The sequence below is a fragment of the Podarcis bocagei genome, assembly GCF_964188305.1.
Source record: "Podarcis bocagei genome assembly, chromosome: 2".
NCBI classification, from domain to species: Eukaryota; Metazoa; Chordata; class Lepidosauria; order Squamata; family Lacertidae; genus Podarcis; species Podarcis bocagei.
In genome coordinates, this window is record NC_138126.1 from 89,926,868 (window position 1) to 89,943,887 (window position 17,020).

At 46.4% G+C, this 17,020-nt stretch overlaps 1 protein-coding gene across 3 annotated transcripts in view; it reads right to left on the reverse strand.

Moving 5' to 3' along the window:
* Positions 1–2,113: 2,113 nt before the first annotated feature.
* GIPC1 (GIPC PDZ domain containing family member 1) overlaps positions 2,114–17,020 on the reverse strand; it is a 29,726-nt gene continuing 14,819 nt past the window's right edge. For all 3 annotated transcript variants that reach the window (XM_081185044.1, XM_081185042.1, XM_081185043.1), the window contains 3 exons: positions 5,081–5,193; positions 4,400–4,481; positions 2,114–4,154 (listed from right to left, as the gene is read on the reverse strand). In XM_081185044.1, the coding sequence (XP_081041170.1) occupies positions 4,003–4,154; positions 4,400–4,481; positions 5,081–5,193 (347 nt within the window). In that variant the 3' untranslated portion in view covers positions 2,114–4,002. The remainder of the gene's footprint in view (positions 4,155–4,399; positions 4,482–5,080; positions 5,194–17,020) is intronic.

Below are 17,020 nucleotides of genomic sequence, written 5' to 3' on the forward strand. Positions count from 1 at the left end.
TCAAAGGCTAAGTAGTCCCTGCTGCACCATTCCAACAGGATTGCCAAGCTGGTCTTAAAAAACTCCTCTAACAGCTGTAATGTTATAGTGGTCCCGGAAGACTCTCACACCATTTAGCAAGGCATTTGCACCCAATTCTCTCCCCCTCTCCCCTCCTGCAGCATGTACAAAATTACCTCCCCCAAAGATATACGGGGAATAGGATTTTGCACTACTTCTGAGTGCTCGGTCCAGAGAAGTGTGTTTTTAATACCAAGAAATAAAGTTGCTAGGTTGGACATCTGAAATAAGCCACCCAAAAAGCCAGAACGACACACAGAGCAGGATTCAGATAATGAGTTCCACTAGTGGAAGCCCACACAAGGGTTCCCACTAGCAGAGCAAGGCTCCCCCCCAAAAAAAATTGACTCGGGGTGTGTGTGTGTGCACATGTACCAGGGGAACCCACAGAACAGTGTGTGGGTGTAAGAGAGAGCAGACTACAAGTGCTTCTGGGGTGAGGTGGAGTGGAATGAGGAGAGTAGTTTCTCCAGGGCATCATCATCCTACATGGAGAATCAGCTGTTTACAAGGGTGGAGTCTTGGTTTTCTCTGGGAGACATCCTATTATTTCTTACTGTGCTCTTTAAAACAACTTTAAGGGATGGAACAGGTCCAAGTCCAACTACCAAAAGGTAAATAAAACACAGACGGCAATATACGTCATGCAGGCTTCAAAACAAGCATCATTCCAATTGCTTTTGTGTGGCACATTCAGCTCAATGCAGGCACTCCCAGGGGTCAATTGCACTAAAATGTCGGCAGCAGGGCTGCAGCTAAGGAATGGATGGGCAAGTAACTTTGCTCTCAGTATTTTAGGAGCAAACTTGGTCTCTAAACACCATCGCAGCTAGAGGGCTCCCAGACACCCTGTATGGAACCAGTTTCATGATGCATGAAAATGCAGACCAGTTACTACAATGGCTTGCTGAATCGCTGTTTAGACCTGTATGGCCCAGCTAATTGTCTTGTGCATCCTGACAGGGGATGAACAAATTGGCCTTCTTCCCCTCATTGTTTGTGCCTTGCCTCCCATGGGGGGAAGCCATCCCATTTCCCAGCCCCCAATCAGCCGGCAGGATGGCGTGTTTGTTCCTGCTTGTAGCTTCTCAGAAACATAGCCACAATAGTCCTACCCGATGCTCCTTCCAGCAGCGGAGACAGAAAGCTCAAGGTCCACCTTGTTGACTAAGCATGGCCTGGTACAGTGGCTGCAGCAAGAAGACTGGAAGACAAGACTGCCATAAGCATCACTGCGGCCCCTCAAAGGGTGGGCATCTGATACATCCCTGCTAATTTGATTCTAAGTCGGGGGAGAATTGGTATGTACCTGGGAAGGGGGGAGCAACTCCTTCCAATACCACATGACCAGAGCATTCAAGGGCCTACACAGCTTACTAGGAGCTGTAGAATCTCAGAGTGCCCATTAAAATGAAATGGCTGGCTGCACGCAGTGCAGCATCTGGTTCCACTTCACATGCAGGGCCATTTCCAACCCAGCCCTCACCAACCCGTTTAATATTTGGACTGCTCCAAGCAGGGAGATTTAGAAATATTTGAGTCAAGGAAACACAAATATCACAGGGCAGAAATCGAATGACTTCTTTGAGATTATTTGCTCTCACTCCAGAGGCAGACCCCTAGCACGCGAGACACATTATTTTTATGTTGTTGCTCTGACAGGGCTCAAGCATAGAGACCCCCCCCCCAAGGAAAAAGTTGCACCTGGCCATGAAGTTAGAGTACTGCAGTTGTTTTACTGGGTATTTCTCTGGGTAGTTTCCTTTTTCCCAATGTGCCATCTGCAACCTCTCTTTTGAGGTAGTTGCTACACGCACCTGCTCACTTCTCCCTTAGCAGCAACCAGAGAACCGTCTTGCTTACACAGATCTGCAACACCACCCTAACTGGCTGGGTCCCAACTCCCGCATCCTACCATTTCCTCCACAGAGGAAGTTTTAATTTTTGTCCGTGTCGGCCAAGAGATGGGATAAGCCGGAACTCCACTTGTGGGCACTCTGCACCTCCCCTCCCCACAACACGCCCCTTAAGCACACATGCAGGCAAAAAGCAATTTAGTAATGTCAATATATTTTTATCTTAAAGATGCTTTACACATAGAATACAAAAATATGCCCAAGGAGAATATGGTGCCTGGTCTACCCACAAGGCTTCCGGTGCCAGGGCACAGGAAGGCAAGGCTTGGCAGAAACCTCACCCACTCTGAGCATGAGGTGTGGGTCCCGAGGGCAACTAGGCTCCACATCCTACTTGGGGTTAGTGTCTTAAAGAGATACAGTAGGTGGACTGGGGCTGTGAGGTGTGATTGAAGAGGGAGGGGGCCTTCATGGCTCCTAGGGTGACCAGACAGTGCCTGAACTACAGTATTGGGATACAGTACAGGGAAGAGGCCCAACATTTGGGTGTGTGCGCGCGTGCGTGTAGTGTCAGTGAGAGAATATCAATAATTTAACAGAGGCAGCTTTTCAGGCATTATTAACTGGGCCACCCTGGGAGGTAGGTCAGTATGACAAGGTTGGACAGATTAGTCAAAGACAGATCTCGACAAGGACATGCCCAAACCCAGACCGCAAGGAGAAGCTGCTGCTGTTGCTGCTTGTGGTTTTGCTGCCCTCTGGGAACATCCCCAGTGCCAAGCAGCACCACCCTGAGCAGAGGAGTTCCCCAGAACCAGTCCAGTAAGGGAATATTCCCAGCAGTAATTGGGATGGGGGAATGCCACTGGTGTGACAGGCTCAGCAATGGCTCATCACCAGTGAGACACTTGGGACGACCACCTTTGTACTATCCACACAGTGTGAGTGACTGGGGGCAAGAAGCTCAGCTGCAGGTGGAGGGTGGTGGTTAAAGAGGAGGTGGGCCTTGAAACCACGCTTCGCTCTGGGGAAGTGGCTGGAGGCAGGACAAGCCAGGTCCATTCAGGGGGAGAGGGAGTGGCTGGCTATACAGCCTTGAGTCTCTGCTGCCAGCTGTTCTCAGCCATGCCCAACCAAAGGAAGCTTGAGACTGCCGCTCAAAATGGATTCAAGTTCAACAGCTGACGATGGGGCCGGGAAGCAGAGGCAGGCTTTGTTAGGCAGGGTAGGACCAGCAGCCGAAACTCAGCTGGAAGGACTGCCTAGCGAAGGATCTCTCTAGGAAACAAGATTGGGGTCGGGGACTTTATTTCCTCCACCAGTTTTTTTTTACCTTGTAATCTGATGCTCTCTGATTTCTGAGTGCCTCTCTTGCATATACTACCCAAAGCCAAGCTACGAGGATCAAGCAAGAGAGAACAGCTATGAAATGAGGTCCACCCGCAGCAAGAGAAGCAGCTTCCCAGTGCATATTGTACCAAAATGGATTGGAGCTGGACCAGCAGCGGATGTTCATGCTGGAAAAGAGGGATGCGTGTGTGTACCCTCTTAGCCTACCCAGAGCAGATATGCACAGTGAGGAGCTTTTGCCGCACCTGCCCACCCACCCACCCACCCAAATGGTTGTGTCAGGGCTGTCCAAACCCATCCGAGCTCACCCCAGCCCCATCCGTCGCCTGATGCGAGATTCCCCCAGACTAACTGCCTATCAGGATGCCTGCATATCCTCGTTCAAGGATAGGCCTGGAAACCAGCAAGGAGCAGCTGCAGCTCCCTGAGAACAGCAAACTGTATGAGCAGAGCGGCAGAAGCCAAGAACTGGCAGCAAGGGACTCCTAGCAGACTGTGTTCAGGTCTGAGGGAGCCTCATGCACAAGGAGGTGGTCAGCAGCAGTGATTCTGGCCCCCATTCACATTACACTCCAGTCATTAATGCAGGTGACTTATTGCTCGAGGGCCTCTCCAGCCCCTAGGGAAAGGAGGCAGGTGTGGCCCAGCATCGAAGTGAGGGCACAGTGGTGTGCCAGGCCCACCAGTGGCCTGCCTAGTAGTCCTGCCTGCAGAGTCCAGCAGAGGGCGCAGAGTCCTAGTAGCGCCCAACTTTGGCGTCGCCAATCGCTCCCCAGACGTCGAAGACAAACTCGTCGGGGAAGGCAAAGTCCCCCAGCTGCTCGTCCAGGGACTCAGCAAATTCGTCAGGATTCCGTTTGTCCTTTCCCAGCTCCACCATGGTAGCAGCTATGCGGGGGAAGGAAAGAAAGCCAGAGGTGAGCATCTCCTCCACACCCCAAACAGCTCACAAGCCAACACAACAACTGAGACAGAGGCACGGGGAGAGCTTCACATTGGCTCCCATTCCAGCATTGGAAAGGTGTGCCAATCAAGGGGAGATGCCAGCATCTACAGGGAGGCTCCAGTCTCTTAACTAGTTTGCTTTGGGTGGTTTACTTCCAGATTAAAAGAGGAAAGTAGCAGCAACTCACCTAGCTCTGTGTCACGGATGCCCATGTAACTCTCCAAAAGATCATCAACCTTCTCAATGGCCTTTTCCTCAAATGCAGATGGCTGTGAAGAGGAAGAACACAACGACTGAAGCAGCGACAATGTCTGTTTTCCTCTCTATTAACTTGAGGGGTGGCAGCTGCGGCTTGGCTACAGCTACTAGCTGACAGAGCCAATGGGTCTAATGCAGAAGAAAATGGCTGCAATGTGGCTGAAGAATTTTGGTAGAGATTGGAGAGTGGGAGACTCTAGAGCTGGTTATCCGGGGACCACGTGTGGCTCCATGTCTTCAGAAGACACATGAAGGCTGTGAGGAAGAATACCAACCGAGGGCTGCGTGTATCAGCTGGACTATCCCTCTTACCACCAATACCGTCATAACACCCCTTTACTTCTCTGGTCTGCACAATAACTTGAAGGAGAAGCAGGAAGAAGGAGATGAGAGAAACAGGAGAGATGGCTGCTCCTTCTCCCCCGTCCTCTAAAACCATGCCACAAGGAAGAGCTATGGGGCAGGGGAAAATATGCTGCTGGGCATGCCTCTCATCAGGGGGGGGGGTGAATTTGTGGACACCTGCTCTAAACCAGTCTTGGGGAAAAGTGGAGCAGAGCAGAGCTGCCCATCCTTCTGCTCTACATTTCTGGGCTTGCTGAACACACACCTGTTCCTCCACAGTGGCTGGTCCTTTGGCCCGAAGCCGCAGGGTGCCCCTTCCTGTGCCAAGCTGAGCGCTCCCGCTGTGTTTGCCTCCTGCAGACCGCTGACTGATCATATCTGGAACAGAGCAAGAAAAAAGCCAGGTGAGCTTTTTTGCAGAGTCTGCACACTGGTGGTCCCAGCTTAGAAACAAGCCCAACAGAATGTTTTCCACACACAGTGACTGCATGAAAAAGAAGCATGAAAAAGAAACACACAGTTTTCAGCATGTTACTACTGACCCACATTTAAGGCGGTTTGCAGTCACATGCCAAAGCACAGAGGTGAAGGTCCATGCATGTACGGGAAGTTCACAGAGAAGTGCTTCAAGCTCAAAGTCAAAAGGCAAAAATGTTTTCCACGACTACCACACACTGTGAAGCGGTCATGAAGCCGTTGGCATATCTAGAGAAGACCATTTCGCTCAAGTCCAATTCCAAGCAAGTGACACCCAGCCAGTATCAGTGACTGTTTGTCAAAGTACAAGAATGATACGACTTTAAAAAGCAATAGTTGGGTGAGGGCAATAATTCAAAAGGAGAACTCTAGGAAGAAACACATTTTAGTATGCCAAGTGCACAGATAGGTAAGCGGGATGTCAGTGGAACTGGGGAGGATATGATGTGTGGGGCAGAGATTGAGAAAGAAAGGGCAGAGATTGAGAGAGACATTCAAGAAATGGTGTAGGCAATAGCAATGGTGAGGACAATCTTTCCACAGTGGAAGCTAACATGGGAGTGATGGTAAGCAGACCACTGTGAAACAAGCTTAGGAAATGCCATTCTACGTAGCTGAAGACTATATATATATATATATATATATATATATATATATATATACACCCAAAACACATCAGGCCCATTTCCTTCTCACATCCCAATGCTCAAATAAAACAAAAAAGACATCTTCTCAGCAGCAGCTCCCATGCCTGCAGATGTCATATTTCCATAGCCCTTGCCAGAACTGCACCTTCTGAGTCTACGTGCCTCTCAAGGCACTGTTAAGTTCAGCCGAAGAATCAATTAAAGTCCCTAGGGAGAGGGAATTAGTCCTGTTAGATCCATGGCTTGCCAAGGGGTCAACGCCTCTGCAGCACCGAGTTCCCAGATAGAGGAAAAGGGAAAGCGGAAGTGGAGGGGGGTAAAGTCTAGCACTGCAGGACAGTCTGAATTAGACATTCTTTCTAAAGGCAAGAATAGAAAGAGTGATGTTGGAAGAAGCCAGCTGTGTCAACACCAAGGGGGAGATGCAGGGCAAGAACAGGAGCAGGGGGAGCAAACTTACAAGAACTCTACCCCAACAAGGTAAGCATAATCAAAAACAAGATAGTGATAACAGAGCTATGTTGGGCAGAGGAGATGCAGAGGGCCATTTCACATGTAACAGAAGAGCAGTTAATTCAGGGTTTGTACCAGTGTGTCAAGTGGACCTTTCCACGCTTTCAGGTTATTGTTGAACATACTGCCTATGGCAGGGGCAGGGACCTATAGCTTTCCAGAGGTTGACGGATTACAACTCTCACCGATCCCTATCCCTGACCACTGCTCACACTGGCCATGGCTGATGGGGATTGCAGGGCAGCAGCAGGCAGAGGGGCATAAGTTCTACAAGTTCCTACGAGGAGATCTGTGAGCTCCTAATCCAAAATACAGACTATTCTCTTCACATTATACCTGGAAACATGGGAAGGAAAACCGCAAGGCGGTCACCTGTCTTTCTCTCACACACCCTCAGCTCCAGTCCCTCAGCAGCCTGCAGTGGACACTGTGGAAGAATTCAGCACTGCCTGAACTGATCATTCCATTGGCACAAGCATCACAGCTGGCAAGTGGAATGAGTCCCTCCTCTCCTCCCCCTACACACAGTTCTGGGGGGTTCTCCTGACCTCCTTCTCAAGCCACCTGAAGAGGCTATGCAGGGAGAAGAGAGGGGAAAGCCCCTCTGCGCAAGCTGAAGTCCTAGCACAGGGCTTCTGCTGATGGGACCTGCTAGGTGGCTCCCACCCTGTGCATCCAACCGCAGTACAAACAGGATGGGCATTTCTTTCCCCGCCAGTATTTTACCTCTGCCAAGGTTTTGTACAAATTCTGCAAGCTTGAGAAAGCAGTCTTTGCTCACTTCCTCTGAACAGTGCCTGAGGGTGGTGAAACCATCAGCCACAATGTCCTAATCTCCTTGCCATTTCCCGACTTCTGCAATTGCTTTGGGCCCCTGTTGCCATCACTGGTTTGTGGTGGTTCATCGAGTACCTGATAAGGTTTGGCTGACTGAACAGTTCTTTACACAGCTGCAACTATCTGGCCTGTTGCTGATCTGGATGCTTTCTTCCCTGATCTGGATGCTTTCTTCCTTCATACCGCTTGTAAACTTATTCTCTAACCTCCAAGCAGACTGTAGCCGTAGGAGCCTTTTCCTTAAATCAGCAACATTATCCAAAGCACTCTCGCCACTTACAAGCAGTAACAGGAAGGCCACTGCATATAGCAGGCCCTTTCTGTATAGTTTACAGTAGAAATGCATAAGATAATATTTTATCTCACTTTGCATTTTTGCCTACAGAACATTGTGTTGAACTACATGAACAGAGGATCTATGGCAGATGTGTTGATCTGATGACATTAACACAGGGCACTTTATGGAGGGACATGGAAAGTATCGGTTCTTTAATGGAGCACTTAATAGGATTAGCCAACTAAACTGGCTGGGGAAAATAGGGAATTTTGTCCAAGACATCTGGAGGGCAATAGGTTGGGGAAGGCTTTCATGAAATGGAAGTACTACTCTTTTTCACAACCAATTAATGAAAGGGTGATGAATGGTGCAAAAGAATACAGAACCGCAGCGATACCCTCCCAAACCCAGCATATGATCTGAGTCTATCAGCAGGAATGTAGTGCTTAGAAATGGAAAACGTCTGCCAAGCTATTTCCCCCCTGTATATTCTGTGGGTATACACTGGCCTAGTTGAATAAGCTCAAAAGTCCACGCAGATTTCCTGCCCAAAGGAACTAAAAATCACTTCATATTAGTTCAAATCATTGCTTAAAATCTCTGTCATAACAGAAGTGTGTGCAATGACACGGGGGCAGCTTTGAGAAAGGAATTAAAACAAGTGCTGAGGCTTTCAAATTTGCTTTGTTCTCTGAAGTCAGATGCCCAACACAACTAATTGGTGGGAGGCAGCCTCCAGTCCAGTGTGTGGTCCTGGAAAAGTAACTGGCAGGTTAAAGCCCTGGCTAAGAATGGAAGAACACAATATGCTAGGAATGTCGCTGGGATGAGGCATTGACTTCCTTTGTCATGACGATTAGTCTGCCAGCTTTTAAGGCAGATGCGCGCACAAGAGTGGTCACATGCTTCTGCATAAGCATAATCAAGAAGAAATGGCCAAGCTTTGGGCAGCAGGGTGTGAGTGTCTCCCATTAATTTAATGAGGACTACATTCATGTTCCAGGCTAGAGCGGGTCTTTCCAACTGGAGGACAGGCTTCAACAGTCACTTCTATAGAAAACTTTACTTAATTGCCAGAGGAGAAAGAAATGCTTTTGTTATTGACGTGAGAAGCCATTGCAACATATACTTTCATTGCAGTAACTCAGACACTTAACAGGTAAGAAATAGAGATTCCAAAAGAGGCAGTGAGAGGCAGCTCTGGAGCAATAGCTTAGCACCTCTTCTACATGCTCCTAGCTCTTCATTTATAAAGGAACAACTTAGGTTTTCTATAGTTCACTATAATTGCCTACATTCATAATGAGAGATTGTGCAGTCATTCTTCTATCAGCCAGACAGGTAGAGGAATTCCTGATTTGGATGAGAGGCCAGGCCAGCATTCTATGGCAGCCTTCCCTAAACAGGTGCTCTCCATGTTTTGGACTACAATTCCCATAATCCCTGACCACTGGCCAGGGCTCATGCCATAGGAGCTGCAGCTCAAAACATACAGATGGCAGCAGGTTGGTCCATCTAGCTCAGAAGTGTCCACACCATGAGCAAGGAGCCTTTTTAAGGTCAAAGGCTGTACAGCCAGCCTTTGGGTGATCTTGTGGGGCTGCATTCCAAAGCCAAATGTTGGCAGAGCCAAAGCCAAACCTACTTTTGATCAGTCATACTCAGTCATGTAGATCTCCCTCCTGAGCCATCTCCACTCCATGCTTCTCTCTCTTCCCTTGTATAGGAATTTGGCTTATAAAAAGATCCAATTTGTGTTCATGGGACTTTTTCTTCCTAATGGCCACACAAGGGGGCAAATGCCATAAATGGGCAAGGCAGAATGAGCCATTCTTACCAACTCCTCAAATATCACAAACCCCTATGTGGTCACAAAGACTTTGCTGGAAACATCTGCATTGCAGGCTGCTGGTTCTTCACCATGATCTAGGCTGACTGAGAGGAGGTTCTCCAAGGCTGCAAACAAGGGTCCTTCCCAGCCCTCATTGGAGATGCCCAAGCATGCAAATCTTGTGGTCTACCACCAAACTGAGATCCTTCTCTAAAACTAGAGGAAGATTGCACAGGCCAGTATTCTTCTCTTCAAGAAAGTAACTCCTCCCTTTTTGCCACATACATCAGCACACTTCGTGCTCGTGTCACACTGACGTGATTCATCCGGTGCTTCAATACACTGCTCCCAAGGACCTGCCAGGTTGTTCCACAACACACACATGTGCTCCTTCCTTGTTTATGTGCACACAGTTGTGGTGTTGTCTGTAATTATAACCAGAGTTTTCTCCAGGGGCAGTTAAAGACATGTAACGCCAGATGGCTGATACGTATTTTCCTGAGGTGCCTCATCTCCAGCGGCCTTGGCTCCACATGGCTACCCTAAGCCTGGCCACCCTAAGGTGGCGACAGCACTGGCAAGACAGATTAACAGTGCTTTTCTGAAACTACACTTCTTGATTGTATTGACAGACATGTTCACTGGGAATAGGCTCTACAGATCAATTGGCAAACTGCAAGAAGAGGAACCCAATACTCTGCACTCTGCCCCTGCCATCAGTGAAGTCAGCCTTCTCCTATGCCTTATCACATAATCCCAATGTCAGAGCTGCAAGGAGGCATGGTACAAATTGTACAATCTAGGCAACCACTCTCTAGTTAACAAGGACAGAGGAGCCCCATGTCCAGCAAGCTGGGGTTTGCAGAGTTCAGTAATCCAGAGAAAAACAACTGCCTGCTCACGACATCCTGGCACCATCCCCAGCAGCAGCTGCCTGGCTCCTCCAAGCCTCCAGCACACCCACCCTCAGATCCCTCCAGCATTCCACTATCCTCCAAGTGCAAATTAGCACATTATGGGCTGCGGCTGTGCCAGGTTTAAGATCAGAAAAGGCTGTAATCTTGGCGGCAGACTGGCCTTAGACATTGGACTGAGCTCGAACATATGGCACAATTAAAGAGCCACGCGACAGACAATAGCTGGCAAGGCTAACCTTGAACACCAACTTTGAGAACCGACATGCTGCCTGTAGGAAAGACCAGGATGCAGACCTACCAATGGGACCTCTCTATATCCTGCCTCCCTGCGTTTTATGATGCTAGGGCGGACTTGCACAGGAGCTGTGGTCTCCAAACTGCCCCACTGGCTTTCACGTGGGGATAGACATGAGAATGAGTTTTTCTCTGCTGCAGCAGCTCTTGCTTTGCATTCCCTTCCTGAGGAGTACACTTGGCCGCAGAGAAGAGGTGCTCTCAGTTAAGAAGCAAAGGGCAAAGGATTTACACAGACTGCTCTCCTATCCATAATTTACAAGCAACAGTTTCTAACACATACACACACAAAATAGGGAAAAACAACATTCACTCAGGTCCAATTCCACTGCTTCATGCAGCCAGCATGAGGTTATACACAGACCCTACATGGGCCTCCTCAACTGCTGAGAGTCTGCTTACAGCTCCCTACGGCGGAGCTGGGAATGCATAGACAGAAGCAGTACACATAAAATGCTCGGTTGTTCTATCTGGTCTGGCAGGGACATGTGTTTGGCCAGAAGCTGGGTACTATCCCCAGATGTTCCTGGCCCTGTTCTTTGTAGGTTTCCTGCCTCTGCCCTTTCAGCTCCATTGTGGGGACATTCCAAGGAATGATACAACCCTAACTGGGCGACAAAGCCTCATAGTATTCTTGGCTGGCCCCTGCCTTTTGACTTGGCTAGGTGTCCAGACGTCAACAACTTTTTCATCACCTTCGTTCTGAAGAGCAAGGAGAGCCAGTGAAATAGCTAATCTGAAAGGGGTGGGGACACACACACAGCAATTCAGAGGAGCCCATCAATGTAGACTGTGCATTAACCAGCCAGCTAAAATGCCAATGAAAAGGAACAGAAAAACAGTAGGACCAAAGTGCACACACAGAACGAGGGCATGGAAAGAAAGTATTGATTTTCCAAGACTAAGGCTGTTCACCCTGAACCCCAATTTTATTCGCCTAGGGACAATTCTAGCAGTGCCCCCTCCATCATATCTCTGTTATAGCAGGAGGACTGCAGTCATTGGCCTTTACCAAAAAGACCAACTAGAAAGATAAAGAGCAAGGGAAGTGGTGCTCCAGGAGATTCTTTCATTGCTCCAACATAAAGGGTCAATGTCTAAACAAATATGTGATGTGAGATTGATGAAAGTGTTCAAGGATGGAACCTGGCAGTTAGCAGGCAATAGCTCAAATCGGTTTACGGCATGAGTGGAAAGAACACTTGTGGATTTCTGGGAAAGAGACCTCTGCTTCAGGGTGGGCCCATGAGGACCGTATAGTCCCACATATTGGTAAAGAAATGAAAAATTCCGCAATGTAGACCAACCCATAACCAAGGGTCCAGCTAACACATTCGACTGCATCAAGAATTGGCACCTGGATAATTTTTTTAATGGCCATTTTATTTTTACATCAAAATGCTAGTCAGTGGCCTGTTTATTTCTCTTACAACATTAAATTCAAAACAAGTAGATCCCAGAAGTATTAGGGGGAAAGTTATAAAGATGTCAGGATATGAAATTTTGCTGGAGCTTATTCATACTATTAGGCCATCTTGACAGTAACTTTGCTGCCGATTTATTATCTGCAGCAAAAATACTTTGGTGTTATTATTGTAAAATATATATTTTCCGGACATGTGGCTGGTTGTCAAAGAGTTTATGCCCTAACTCATACAGTTATGTGAAGGCAGAGAACAAAATGAGTTCAAATGGTAACTGATATCCCTCTCCGAAGAAGTATAGGTAGCAATGCTGTACTGAAGAAAAATTCCAAAATCCTTATTAAGGCAATACCTTTATTAGGCCAAGCAAAGTATCACAAGATAGCAGTCAAATTTTCTAGTTCTCCATAAACTCTTCATCTAAATGGTCAACAAAGCAAGAAAGAAGAGGAAAATAAAATGTCACTGTCCTAAGGCAGACTGAGACGAGGGGCTAACAGACATTCAAATGAAGCTCTTTTAGGAACTATGCAAGTATCGGCTTGCACCAAGACTTACTGGGAAGAACCGGTTTGTTCGCTATGGTTCCAAGTTGCTGTCTCACTGGCAAATCCCAAAAGCAAAAGCCCTGTTTCTGGAACCAATGAATCATTCCACAGCTCAGCTCTCCTAACCTGTGAAATACCTGTGCAGGTTAAAAAGCAACATTGGTTGCTTGCAAAATGATCCAGTGTCTAGGCAATAAATGGAGCCCCATTTTGGGATGACTTGGTGGTTCCAAAAATTAACAGGAAAAATTGTTCTACTGGAAAAGTGCTAATTCTGTTTCTCTCTTTCTCTGTGTTTCTTCTCCTCACCCCCCCGCTGGCCAGCCAGCTTAGCAAAGAACATCATTCACATCCAAGTGTTGCATGATGGGGACGAGGGAATCAGTGTGACCATTCCTGAAGCACTAACAAATATTAATCCAGCAGAGGAGATGAAAGTGAAGAACAAACACACACACAACAGCCACAGCCAAGGAAGGAATAACTTGGAAAGTGGAAAATCATCCTTCCCAGAACTGTCTGGTGAGTCACTCAAGGAGGAAGAAACTTGCAGTGGCAGAGGCAGACTGAAATGATGGATAAGCTGTGCTGCAAACACAGCAGGGGTTGCAATGCATTTAGAAACTGGAACTGCTCGTGACTTATTCTGGGTAACACGAAGAAGCATTAAGCATAGCGGATGCACCGCAGACACAGAACTCCAAGGTGCGGTTATTACCCAGCAATGTGATCTTAGGCTCTCTCTGCTAAGTAGAACACTACAGGCGCAGGGAGGTTACTTAGTACCAGGATTCAAAGACATCCTGTATGGCAACCAGCCTAATGCACAAGCCACAAAGGAATATAATGACAGCACAAGGCTCTGACCAAAAGGGAGCTGGATCCTACCCAGAACACAGTTGTTAGGAGCAGGAGTCTTCGCCATGCAGGAGATAAAATGAAAAACTGAGCTTTGTGTATTCAGCATGGAGCTTCCTGCCCATCTTCTCTCAAGGGTCAGGGAAGTCCAGCCCCAAGTTTTGTTCCACATACCTCTCACTTCCTCAGTTCTCCTCTGGGTCACTTATGACTACCCTGCTTCTCCCACCCCACCATGGATAACCTTCCCATCTTATACTGACTAAGTGCAGGATCCCTCCTCTAAGAGACCTAGCAAGGCTTCTGGATAGAGAAGGGAAGCCCACCCCACTCTGCGCTCACTTGAGCCAACACTGAGAAAAATTGCTGCTCCATTCAGATACCAGTTCTGCTCTCCCAAAGCTAGCTATTCCACCTTACTAAATGGCAAGAGCCACTCTCTCTGCCTGCCTAGGAAGAGGATGTGTAAAAAGAGTTTCTTCGACCCAGCAGAGATTTGGCTCAGGGTAGAGAATGCTATTGAGCTGGTGTCACCCTGACCTCTGCTGGCGAGAGAAGACTGCAGCACCACAATTTCAAACGAGGGTTTCTCCCAATAGTGAAGTTACTTGTGTGCAGTATATATTTTGTTAATGCATGTGAGAGAGATTTTAAAGTAAACGTATATCCAGGTTTTGCCAGCACATTCCAAATCCCAGAACTGCACATGTGAAAACTCCGTCAACCACAATGTAAATTATATGGTGCAGGTGCTTAACAAAGCTCCTGTGCCACATTTGTGCAAGCTTGTTAGAAAACTGCAGCTATCCATTATTACGAAGCTGCTATGCTCTGGTGACCAACTGCTTGACTCTATGTGGGGCAGCCCCTGAAGATGATCTGGAGGCTGCAGCTCATGCAGAACATGGCTCTTGGGTTGGTAAGCCTGATGGGACCATGGGGCTGTGTGTGAACTACCAGGTCTAACATACTAGCATTCAAAGCCCTAAACTGCTTGGGACCCAAGTACATACCTTAAAAAAAGCACCTTCAATTACCAACTATATTGCGACTACGATCGATAGTGTCACCAGTGGGGATTGGCAGAGACTCGTAATGGGGCCTTCTCAGTGGTGGTTCCTCATTTGTGGAATGCCCTCCCTAGGAAGGTGCATCTGCCTCCTTCATTATTAACTTTCAGGAGGAATTTTAGAAACGTTCCTTTTTACACAGGCATTTTATGACTAAAAGTGTCAACCCTGAAATTATGACCTGCGAGAGTAGGTGATTGTTTTAAACTATTTTTTAGAAACTCTTAACTGTATTGTTTAAGAGTTTGGAGTTTGGATTTGATATCCCGCTTTATCACTACCCGAAGGAGTCTCAAAGCAGCTAACATTCTCCTTTCCCTTCCTCCCCCACAACAAACACTCTGTGAGGTGAGTGGGGCTGAGAGACTTCAAAGAAGTGTGACTGGCCCAAGGTCACCCAGCAGCTGCATGTGGAGGAGCGGAGACCCGAACCCGGTTCACCAGATTACGAGTCTATTGCTCTTAACCACTACACCACACCACCACTACCGACACATTTGCCACCCTGGGTTCCTTTGGGAGGGAGGTGAAGATATAAGCCTAATAAATAATAATATAGTTGGAAGAGATATTTGAAAACAGTAGTTGCTCAAGATAAGTAAAGATGAAAGGAGGCAAGTAATATGAAGCCCAAACTTACTCATTTTCTGAAGAACTTTACTGAAAAGTATCCCATGTTTTGTTTTGTTAATACAAAATCAGTGCAATTTATGTCTCAGCTGTGGCCTGAACCTTCACCATGCTCATGAAACCAATGTGCAAATTAGGTCAATTACTAACAACTGCCTGGGCATAAGGCCACAGCTAATTTGAATAAGAGTCCTTTCTACAAAAATAGTATGTCCAGTCTGCTGAAGACTGTGCAAGGCTGGTGCTGTAGCACCAGCGCCATCTGTTGGCTGCACTACAGCACAACTGTCAACCAGTGCCATAAACTTATTTTCTTATCATTATCCTATTTCACAATATGAAATTTGGCTGGCATGCATGTCTCTGGGATGGGAAAGCCAAAATATATAAAAGTTTCGTGAACCATGTCATTGGGAGAAATTTGTATAGAGTCTGGGAGAAATGTAAAAATTTGTTGGAAAGAAAAACACCCTTATGGTTATCGCCAACCAAAGCAATTACAATTAAGACAGTAAATATGGATAGACAGTGGGGGTCCTTTTGAGACTTGTTGGACTTTTCGGGGAGAGAACCCAGATTGAAACCAATGGAAGAAGTAAAGAGCCAGGTTACTGATTGGGTTACAGTACAGTATCATCAAATAAGAAAAATGGCTTTTTGGACGAAAGCTCACAGTTTGAAAGAGAGTTATTGCTGAATAAGGAAAAACTACTGTCTAAAATGTATAAATTATTATTGGAATGGGAAACAAAAGATGAGGTGGTTAAAGCGTCAATGACCCATTGGGCAATGGATATAGGGTACAATATAAAACTAAACCTCTGGGAGAAACTTGGAAGAATGATTTGAAATTTACTGCATGCTACACACTGAAAGAGAACTATATGAAAATGATCCATAGATGGTATTTAACTCTGAATAGATTGGCTAAGATGTATAATGCAAAATCTGATTTGTGTTGGAAATGTAAAGAAGTAAAGGGAACCTTTTTTCCATATGTGATGGGCATGCAAAAAAGTTAAAAGTATATTGGGAAATTATATATAATGAGATGAAAAAAATGTTCAAAACAACTCCCCCCCCCCCCCTGAAACAGAAGCATTTCTCTTAGGAATTGTTCAGACAGAGGTTTCCAAGAGTCAGGAAAAAATTATTTTGCCGTATATATGTAACAACAGTGGCTCGGATTTTGCTAGCCCAAAAATGGAAAGTGAGGGAGGTCCTTAGCAAGGAGGACTAGCAATTTATGATGATAGAATATGGAGTTAGCAGGTCTAATAAGTAGAATAAGGGAGCAAGAAGAACAGGTATTTAAATAGGAGTGGAAAATTTTTGTCAAAGTATATTGAAAACAATTGTGCACAGTTGAAAACACTGGCAGTATTAAAGTAAATTCAACAGTATAATATCTATTGAAATAATGTAAGATAGGAAAATAGAATTAGAGGCATAGATCAAAATATGCAGGAATGGTGGATAAGTTAAATGACCCTTGGAAGGAGAGAGAGGTCAATGAATGTATGGTATAATAAAAGATGTTTAATTTGAAATGCAAAATTTGAAAATTTAATAAAAATATATTAAATAAATAATCTTATTTTCTGGGCTGTATACACTCACAGCACTTGAAAAATAATTCTGCACGCACACAATTTAAATTCTGTGGCAAGAAAAATGGGCTGTATAAATAATGCAATCTTGCACAATGTATTCTGGATTTGATAGTCATTTGGAGTGGCAGGGGATGGGAAGGGGAGGAAGAGAGAAGAGAGAAGAGGAGGAGGAGGAGGAGGCAGGGCATCAAAGTCCTCTCCAGCTACTCAAAATCTTATTCTGCTACCTATCTTGATTTAGATTTCAGCAGGTGTGATCCACACATTAT